Source organism: Accipiter gentilis, chromosome 5, assembly GCF_929443795.1.
Source record: "Accipiter gentilis chromosome 5, bAccGen1.1, whole genome shotgun sequence".
Classification (NCBI taxonomy): Eukaryota; Metazoa; Chordata; class Aves; order Accipitriformes; family Accipitridae; genus Astur; species Astur gentilis.
In genome coordinates this window covers 7,200,509-7,210,285 of record NC_064884.1, presented here as the reverse complement: position 1 = coordinate 7,210,285, position 9,777 = coordinate 7,200,509, and the positions used below count along the sequence as shown (strand labels likewise).

The 9,777-nt window shown below is 58.0% G+C and overlaps 1 protein-coding gene across 2 annotated transcripts; it reads left to right on the top strand.

Moving 5' to 3' along the window:
- Positions 1-3,159: 3,159 nt before the first annotated feature.
- Positions 3,160-9,193, top strand: IL10RA (interleukin 10 receptor subunit alpha). 2 transcript variants are annotated; one of them, XM_049800979.1, is made up of 7 exons: positions 3,160-3,805; positions 4,780-4,900; positions 5,018-5,196; positions 5,490-5,656; positions 5,993-6,131; positions 6,331-6,455; positions 6,585-9,193. In XM_049800979.1, exons 1-7 carry the CDS (start codon positions 3,742-3,744, stop codon positions 7,572-7,574), a joined length of 1,785 nt encoding a protein of 594 aa, XP_049656936.1. In that variant the 5' UTR covers positions 3,160-3,741; the 3' UTR covers positions 7,575-9,193. The 2 variants fall into 2 exon arrangements, with proteins under 2 accessions (XP_049656936.1, XP_049656935.1); XM_049800978.1 differs by having other exon boundaries at positions 3,161-3,805; positions 5,993-6,143.
- Positions 9,194-9,777: the final 584 nt, after the last annotated feature.

Below are 9,777 nucleotides of genomic sequence, written 5' to 3'. Positions count from 1 at the left end.
GTCCTTCTCCTGCGCACAGCCTGGGGCCAAGTCCGGGTGGCCAGAGAGGGGAATCAGGGAGCTTGGTGGAGAAGACCAACACCCGACTCCATCCTGATCTTGGTGTTTACCCCTCTTCTCTTCTGGCGAGCTCATTGTCAAGCCCGTTGCCTGCCTCTTTCCAGTGAACCCACCCAGGGCCTCACTGCCCTGGCAGGTCCAGCACGTGCGCTTCAGTGCACGGGGCAAACACTTGCCCAGTGGTGGCCACGAGCCAGGCCACCTGCTCTGGGGATCCCCTGCTTCCAGGGTGGTTTCTGAGCCAGCCCTCACCCTGCAGCGCACTCCTCCCTAGTTTCCACGTGTAGGACTAACAGCATTTTGTTTGCTTTTTGGAGCTACCCCATGCCGCTGAGGGCTCTGCCCTGCTGGGATGCAGGGACAGAGGGAGGCAGGGGCTGCCAAGCAGGGAGCTATGTCCCCTGAGCTCGCCTTGTCTGCATGCCTGTGCAAGCTGCCACATCCTCTTCTGAAAAGGGATTCTCAGAAAGTAGCTCCAGGTGGCAGCTCCAGGAATGATTGCTTGCTGGTGTTTCTACAAAGCCACCTACGGAAAGCAAGTTACAGAGAACTGTTGTGTCTGGGCTTGACCCCATCAACCTGATGTTAAATGTTAGGCATGTGCAACACCTCCCAGGTGAAATCCTCGCACTTTCTTGCTGGTAACCATTCCTATGAGCCCTGCTGCACCCTCCTACTCTCCCAGCTCGTAGACCAAGGCACAACCAGAGCCGGTACCGCCAGCCCAGGAGAGCTCAGCGGTACCTCCGCTCTCTGCTCCGACCTCCAGGCATGAGAGAACTGGGAAGGGAAGAGGGTAACTCTGCTCTTCCAGGCAAGGTGCTTTGTCCCACGGCAGGGCTGTGCCCATGCAGAACAAGGCCTCCGGCCCCAGCCCTGTGCTGCAGGGTGCAGCATCGCTTCCCGATCCTGCCTCTCCGGGGCTGTATGACCCCCCTGCCGCCCTGGGCAAAACTCCACGAAGTCTGCAGTAGTGAAGGGCAGGGAAAAGCAGAGACCAGCTCCCCCAGGGGTTCTATGGGCTAGGTTTCTCTGTGGTGGTGTCCGAGAGGAGCTGCAGAGGCTCTGGGGAAAGACCTGCTGTGCAGTTCTGACTCAGGTGATTTCCAGGTTATTAAAACCAGGGCTATTCCTATTCAAAGATTAGTCAATTATTTTGAAGATGAAAAGGAAACTCAGCAGCGTTTTCAAGGGCTGGTTTGACCCGTGAACTCAAAACCTCTCCTGCTGACATCGAAAAAGTGGGGCTGCTCTTTTCTGCAACACCCTGTTTTTAATGCAGTGCTTCGGGTGGTCAGCAATGCCTGCTGCAAAGCTCGTCTGCGATTATCGCTGGCTCCCCTGCCTGTGCCGGGGCTGCAGGGGCTAGGGGTGCCTCAGCACAGTGCATGGCCATGGGACAGGGCTGCATGCTGGGCAGGGGCTGCTGTGCCCACCTGCCTCGGGCTGGGAAGACAGGTCTGCCCTCCTTTTCCTGCGAGACAGCAGCTCCCTCCCTGGGGCCCCTCGCAGCAGAACTGGTGCCAGCAAAGGTAGCAGGGAGATGAGAATTCTGTTGCCTCAAGGATGCCAAGTGGCATTTCATGGAGGATGAGGGGAAAGCACTGACAAGACAGGGAACCTGGGCAGCATCTGTGCTGCGAGCCGCAGAGTGGGCAGCGTGCGGGGACACCGCCGCGCCGTCCTGCCACCAGCTCCTCCTGTGGCACCTGGCAGTGCCTGCACTTGCACAGCAGCTCAGGTGCCAGCATGAGCACTGCGGGGTAACTGTGCCGTTCATGATCTGAGGGTTCTGCAGAACTGTCATTTCTGCTCAGCCCATTTCATTTTCCCCGAAATTGCCAACCATTTCTCCCAAGCCTCTGAACCGCCTCACCCACAGGACCAGTCCCATGGTGTCTTTTCCACACGGCTCCCTCCTTCCACATTTTTGGCCCCATTGCTTTTGATTTTCATTCCTTTACATGAAACACGAGCTGTGGCTTTGTGTGGGATGGGCTGTGCTTCATCTCAGGACTCCTAAATTCAGTGGATGCCAGATCTGACTCATGAGCTGATAGCAGAGTGACAGGACATCAGCTGGTCTCCCAAAGAGGGGAGAATAAAGTCAAGCTGGGGTGAAGCCAGGGAGGGGATCTGCTGCTGGAGCCCTCATCCCCTGCCCATTCCTATGGCTAGCCCTCAGCAGAGGAATGGCTGTCAGCAAGGGAGAGCCTCTCCCTGCTGCTGGGCACCCAGCACCACCACCCCATGCCTGTATTCCCTGTGGCCCCAGTGCAGCGGAGCCGAAGCTGGCATGTCCCCAGGTGCCACAAGAGCCAGGCAAGCCATGGTCCTGTGCCCGAGGTCCTGCCGCCAGGGTACGGGAGGACAGCTTGGCGGCATCGCTGGACTCAGCCTACAGCTGATGAATTTGCTGGTGCTCTAGCAAGGCTGCAAGTTCCTGGAAGCCTGTGGGCTTTAGCAGGAAGGATGAGTCAGGGGATGGACTCTGTTTAGAGTCAGGGTAAAAGCAGAAATCTCCCACTTTGGGCATTTAAGGTGGCTCTTTGAGGAGCCATTCCGCTATGGCAAAAGGGACCTGGGGTTCTGCACCTCTGCGCCCACCAAGCCAGGGACTGCTCTGAAGCTTTCTGAGGCTGTCCAGAGCACTCTCGGTTTCGCTTGCTCTTTTTATCTGTGTCCTTTCCACTAATTCCCCAGTGGGAAATTCCTCTTCTCAAGACAAATCGCTTTCCATCACATGAGGGCCCCTGGGTTTGCACAGGCCCCAGGAAAGCCCTCGAGCAAGCTCTATTGTAATTCTGCCTGCCAGAAGGCAAAGCAGAGGACCCGCAGTCCACTCTGTGGTAATTCAGGTCCTAGTACCTGAGGCCAGCATCACCAGACCAGCAGGACATTGCTGTGAAGCCAGACTCCCGCGGCCACGTGCAGCGTGGCTGTCTTGGGGCCCCTGGTCAAGCCGACAGCTGCTGGAGCCCTGGGGACAGCTTACAGCCCCCTCTGCCGCACCCGACGTCAGAGCTTGCGCTGTCACGCACACGCGTAGGCGCTTGCAGGACACATAACAGCCCAGAGGTTGTCACTCGGCCCCGGAAGTGGGGAAAGGCAAACGGCGGACTGAAGCAGCAGGGTATGGGCTGAGCCCAAAGGAAGGGAAAGCAAGAACCCCCTCCCGGGGCTGCCGGGCTCCCCAGGGCTGGCTAGGACTCGACTGGCTTTAGCCATTGGCAGGACAGGACACTGGCCCAAGGGGACACTTCTGGGCGGGTGCCTGTGCTCGGTAAAATCCCGGTAACAGGTCAGCCTAGGTACTTACGCTCAGCCCCTGTGCTCTGCTTTTAATATCTCGTTTAATAATGAAGCAGCAGACGCACGATTTACTCCTATTTTCCCTTTCTCAGCGGTATACCATTTTGTTTAGAAAAGCCCCCAAAGCTCTTCCTTGAAGGCTGCCTGTAGGAAATGCCCAGCCTGGGCTGAGAGATTAGCTGTGGGTGAGTGGGTGGACAGTAAAGAAAAGTGGAAGTCGCGACACAGCTACTTTCCTCCCACTGCGCTAACGCCTCCGAGACGTCACTGAGCCAGCCTCTGGGGAAAAACAAGTGTTCAGCAACCCGCCAGAGCAGAGCTCGGCACCCTGCTCGCCAGCCCAGCACTCACAGAGGATGCTGAGCCGGCATGGCCCCCTCCACCACAGCCCTGGCACTGTTCGTGGCACTGCTTCTTGCCTGGAGGACGGATGGTAAGTCTCTTTTGCCCACATCGCCCTGGTCTTTAGGTCCCCACTCGCTGTGACCGAGCCCCACGGCTTCTGGCAGGCTGCTCCGCTGCCCTCCGCACCTAAGATCCCAACACGGGGCTGGGGACCAAAACGGGGGAAGGCATGCAGGGCAGGCAGTGACTGGAGCTGCTGCGGTTTGGAGCTGCAGGTCGGACACCTTTGCTGGCTGGTCGGCGCTCAGGCTGGTGGTGCCCACAGGCTCCTGCCTGCTTGGAGCAGTACACAGTCAAGGCTCCCTGCTCACCACTCACTTTTCTTTGCTCGCTGGCAGCCTAAAGGCTGTGTTTGTTAGTCCTCAGGCATCAGCCTTGCTGATCTCCACCAGTGCGGACCACGGTGCCTTGTATTGTGGTGAAATGTCCTGATTGCTAGCGCGGTGCTCTGCTGCCAGCCATCCTCCCAGGGCACTGGCACATCTTAGTGTTTTCCGGCAGACAGCAACTGCTGAGGAAACCAGCGCAGAAAGGGTGAACGGATGTTATCGAGTGATACTTTGCTGCCAGGTGACAATACCGAAATTCAGGCAGGACGTGTGAAAAAGTCTCTTTGTTCCAGACAGCAGACAAGCAAAACAGGAAAGCTGAATCCAAACAGAGCCCCTAGCAAATGGCAGGCATGGTCACAGGTGCAAATACAGCAGGCTCCTTTCTCGGGCCAGAAAAGCACCGAGATCCTCTTGGCTGGGCTGAGCTGGGCTCTCCCCGGAAGAGAGAGGAAGGGAAAGAGGGGGCTGAGCGAACAATGAAAGTTGGAAGTGGGACAGGCCTGGGCCAATCATTGTGCTTTTTGGGTGGGTGGTCACTGCTGAACATGGCAATCAAGCTCCACGCAAGCCATCGAGGGGGCAATCGTAAGGAGCTCTGCCCAACTCTTGCGGGCACCAGCGGGACGGGATGATGTGCAGCCTCGCCTAACGCTTGCCTTCGGTCCCACAGGTGAGAAGCTGGCGAGCCCCACACACGTGCGCTTTGCTGCAAAGGTAGCGCATCACCTGCTGCGGTGGGAGCCGGGACACAACCCCCCCAGCAATGTCTGCTATGAAGTGGAGTACAAAGTGTGAGTACAGCAACAGGGGGGCTTGGCCCCTGCCTGGGATCTGATACTGAGTGCGGTGATACTGGAGTCACTGGTGCCTGCCCGCACTGCTCTCACTCCAGGTGCTTCTCCCTGCAGCTATGGCACAAATGTCTCCTGGACAGCCATCCCAAACTGCATGAAGATCTCACGGCACTCCTGCGACCTCACATACTACACCCTGGATCCTGGCCTGCGCTACTATGCACGGGTCAGGGCCGTGTCCAGAAACCACACGTCCCCGTGGCAAAGGACCAACTCTTTCTCCCCACAAGAAGGTAGGTCTGGTGTGTGCCTCCACCCTGCGGCAGGGGGCAGGAGTCTTCAAGGATGACACAGGTCAGGGTGCCAAACTGCTTGGGAGGAACTTTGGGACACATGAGAGCAGGGATGTCTCTCTCTTCCCACTGTCCCGGAGGGCAGGAAGGCTGTGGGATGGGATGGGACAATCCTAGGATGGGCGGCACTGGCTGCGAGGAACAGTCAACAGCTCCATCCACTGCTGCAAAAGCTCTTAGAGCTGCAGACAGGAGAAAACCCTAATGCGCTCTCCCAACTGACTTGTTTCCAGCCAGCCTGCGCCTGTCGGGCCAGAGCCTCTCTGTGACAGGCAACACCATCCACGTGCAGCTGCAGCTGCTCTTCAGGGTGGGCAACGTCACCGTGAAATATGACGACATACAGAAGCACACGAGGCGATACCGGGTGTACATCAGGAGGGCACAGGACAATCGGACGGTGAGATGAGTTGCTGGTCCAGTGCTATTCTCATCTGTCACGCACAGTGCTGCTAAAGTTGAAAAACATAGTTTTAAAGTACAGTCTTCTGTAAAAATTAATATTGAGCTTTCTCACAGCCACGACACGGCAGAGAGATTTCTCTGCATGTTCTATTGCAGTACGTTCCCCAACTCTTGTTGGGATTTTGGGTCTAGCTACTGTCAGCCGTATTGCTAAGTACCCTGGGGATTTTCCCCAGGGGACAGTGGAAGAGGAGGGAGGAAAACACGGGGCCCAGCACTCCCGCAGGAGCTGGGGGCTCTCAGGTACCAGCCCGTGCTCTCATCATTGCAGTACGAAGTGGCGGAGACCACCCCAGAGTTCAACGTCAGCAATCTCTTCTGGGACACTGAGTACTGCATCAGTGTGGAGCCCGACGTGGCCAGCCGGCACACCCGCACCACGCGCACCGACGAGCAGTGTGTCACCATTGGTGAGAGAGACAGTAAGTGGTGGGGGAGCCAGAGAAGGGGGGACCTTGCGGGACGCTGCTCCTCCTCAGCCTCCTGGCCCTGGGGCTGCGGGAGTCCACACCAGGGCGGCCGCTCCACGTCCCTGCTGCAGGGCCTTCGTGCTACATGCACCAAGGACTCTGCCCTTCCTGCCTCACCTGGGCACATCCTCTCTTGCAGGGAGCGCAGAGCTTGTCCTGAGCACCATCAGTTCCTCCTTCATCACCCTGTTGCTCTTGGGTCTCCTGGGGTCTCTGCTGGTGTGCAGCTACATAAAGAAACCCATGAGGCCACCGTCCGTCCTGGTAAGGCAGCTGGGCATGCGACACCCTTTGCGGCCGGCGTGAGGGTGCAGGCTTGGATAGCTCTTGGGAGAGGCAGGAAACAAACAGGGACAAAGCATGGCTCACTCCTCTCTTTTCTCTCCCTCCCAGAAATCTTTCATAAAACAGAGCTCGCTCTGGGTGGAGCAGGAGTCCTCATCCTCAGGCAGCCCAGATGCAGATCCTGTCCAGCAGCTGTTCCTGTGCCAGAAGGAGCCCCAGCAGGACAGTGGCCCTGATGGCAGCACCAGCACCGCCCAGCTGCCTGTGGAGAAGGGCTGGAGGCTTCCAGCATGGCCCGAGGACTGGGTATGCCTGCTGGGGACGGAGGCCAGGGGGAGCGGAGACAGCAGCTGCACCAGCACCGACAGCGGCATCTGCCTGCACACCTCCTCCTCTGAACTGAGCTGCTCCTCAGGCCCTGAGCCCCAGGGCTACAAGCAGCAGCTGCCCACTGGCGACGACAGCGGCATGGGCTTGGAAAGCGCCTGCCCTCGCCCCATGTGCTCCTCCGGCAGCAGGAACGCCAGCCCTGTGGAGGCCAGGCAGCCCTGCAGAGAGGAGCTCAGCCTCTCCCCTGCCACCAGCCAGGATGGCCAGCAAGTCATGGAGTTCCGTGGATACCTGCAGCAGTCCAAGGGCATGGTGGAGCCGAGGCAGGACCCAGCCAAGGGGCTGCCCTTCTCAGGCTGTGCAGGATCCCTGCAGGGCCCTGGCAGCACTGATGTCATGCTGGATGTAGAGTGCTCTGAGCTGGCTGTGGCCAAAGGGTACTTGAAGCAGTTCTCTCCCGAGCGTCCCCGCAGCCACACACAGGACCTTGCTCCATGGGGCACCCCTCAGGAGCCCGCTGCCTGGGACTTTTCCAGCCAGGTGGGGCCCCAAGCCCCGACTCTGCTGAGCTATGGGGCTCCAGGTGCTCCCTCGGCCTCCAAAGCCAGCCCCGAGCTCCTGAAAGCTCCCTTTGACCTGAGCATCTTCAACACTGACCTCCTGGGGACGCTGCCCCTCATCTCCAGCCTCAGCACCAACAAGTGGCTCACGCTGCAAATCAACCCCCTGAGCCTGCTCAATGGGGACAGCAAGGACAGCCGCCTGTGAGCCATCCCCATGCTGGGGAGCGGGTGCCCACCAGCCCCACACGCTGTCCCAACTACCTCTTCTAGCCACTGCCCACGGGGAGCAGCTACTCCAATAAGCTATTGCCAACCCCTGAATGTTAACGCATCAAACTGAGCGGTGCCCTGGCCGATACTTGCCCGAGAAGCACCAGCTTAGCTACTTCCAGGGCAGCTTTGGCCCTGCTACTGCTGTGGCCAGCCTCCAGCGTGCCCTGCACCTTCACTCCAGCCAGTCTCTGGTGTAAACCTAATGAGACACAGGGATGGGCTGCGCTGGAGGGCCTCACCCCCACCTCCTCTGACCACCAAGGATACACACCAGGACGTTTCCAAAGCGTGATCCTGCCTTGTCTGCCCTCCCCAGCAGCCCAGCGTGGGCCACGCACCCCCTGGGCTCAAGGCCACTCTTGGGGCCAGAGTCGGAGCCAGCCCTGGGCTTCCCCTCCCCACTTACCCCTTTCACAGGCAAGCACCGGGCTCCTCCAGCTGACGTCCATGCTGCTGATCCCATCCAACCTTTCACAACATGGATACCGAAAGCAAAGAGCAGCCTGATGTCAGCCATCCTGCTTCTGGGAGCACGGAGCTCCCACTCTGGCTGGCCTCACTGGGAGGGAGCAAGGGACTAATCTGACTGTACAGAGACCCTTCAGCATTCAGCCCCCATGGCAGAGACCCAGGGTGCTGGGTACCTCTGACGGGGCGCAGGATGCAAGCGGCAGCTGCCGTATGAGCCCAGCATGAGCCAGGGAAGCCCTGCCCACACTATAGTCCACGTTCTGCCACTATTGCATACAGACGTTATTTATTCTATTTAATTTGTAAATACAGAAAGGATGTGGTGTTATTTATTTGGTCCATTCATCTGTGCACCCTCTTCTAAGGTCAAGCTGCGCTTTCCGTTTTCAGCCATGGACTCTGCCCTGCAGCAAGGGGCAATGTGCCTTTATGTCACACAGGGAAGAGCGTTTCCACCTCTCAACTGGCAAAACAGGAGAACAAAGCCAGCCCACTGAGAGCTTCACACTCATCTGAGGACCAGGGTAGCTGTCCCAGGCGAGTGTTGTGTTGTAGGAGTGTGCACCAGAGGAGCAACAGGGAAAAAGACCCAGGCAGCTTGCCGTGATTTCACAGGGATGTGCTGTGCGTGCAGCACGTCCCATGGGTGGACCACACACCAGGGAAGAACGGGAGCTCTTCCAGGGCAGAGCGGAACAAGTCGAAACTTGGGGGTGGGGGAATAGTTTCTGTCAGAACAGGAACGACTTACCGTGGGCTACGTTTGACTACTACCAGGTCACTGGAGAGTTTTTCCAGAAGCCGCTTAGTTTCCAAGAACCTTCACGGCGGGATAGTCCCATTAAAACTGTTGGTGGAAACCCAGCTCGGGGAGTACTTTTTTCCAGGTGACAACATGAATCACTGCAGTCAGGAGAAGGGCTGTTGATGCATTGCTACATTTCCTTCTGTTACGTCTGACGTTGCACTACTTGCACTTAAGATACACTCCCTGCATCCTGCGGAGGGCCCAGCTGCAGCAGGCACCCCGCTGCACCGGCGCTGCCAATGCCAGCTGTGTGCATCCTCCTGCCTTTCCATTTCCACCATCTCTTCTGCCTCTGGGTATTTTGGGGATTGGGGCTTTTTGCTTTCTTTTTTTCCAACTTCCTCTGAAAAACAGAATCATCAAAACTAAGCATGACTTTTTTTTTTTTTTTTTTTTAAATGCTCCTGACGTCAAGCTCTGTGGCCGGATCCCGTGCAGTGCTGGGTGCTGCCGGTTCCTGCCCACCACGAAAGGCTCCAGCCGGCAGCATCCAGGGGCAGCACCTGGGGCAGAGAGAGAGACGGTGTTACCCTCCCCCTCCACAAGCAGCCAGGGCTCTCCTTTCAGTGAAACCCAGATGAGTTTGCCAGAAAGCCACAGACCATGTGCTTTGGCTTCAATAGCCGAGAGCACGGTCCCTCCGACTCTCTGGAAATCCCGGATGCTCACATTTTCCTCAACTAAGTCACAGCCTAACGCACAGAGGACATTCAGCTCTAACTCCTCTGCGAGTGGCTCTCCTTCTCCTGCTCTTGCAGCGGGGAGCACTGCATCTTGGCCACCCCAGAGAGGGGCTGCACCCGTGCAAACACCTTTCCTCCCCCAGCACCCTGCAAGGAGCAGCACGGCGGGCACG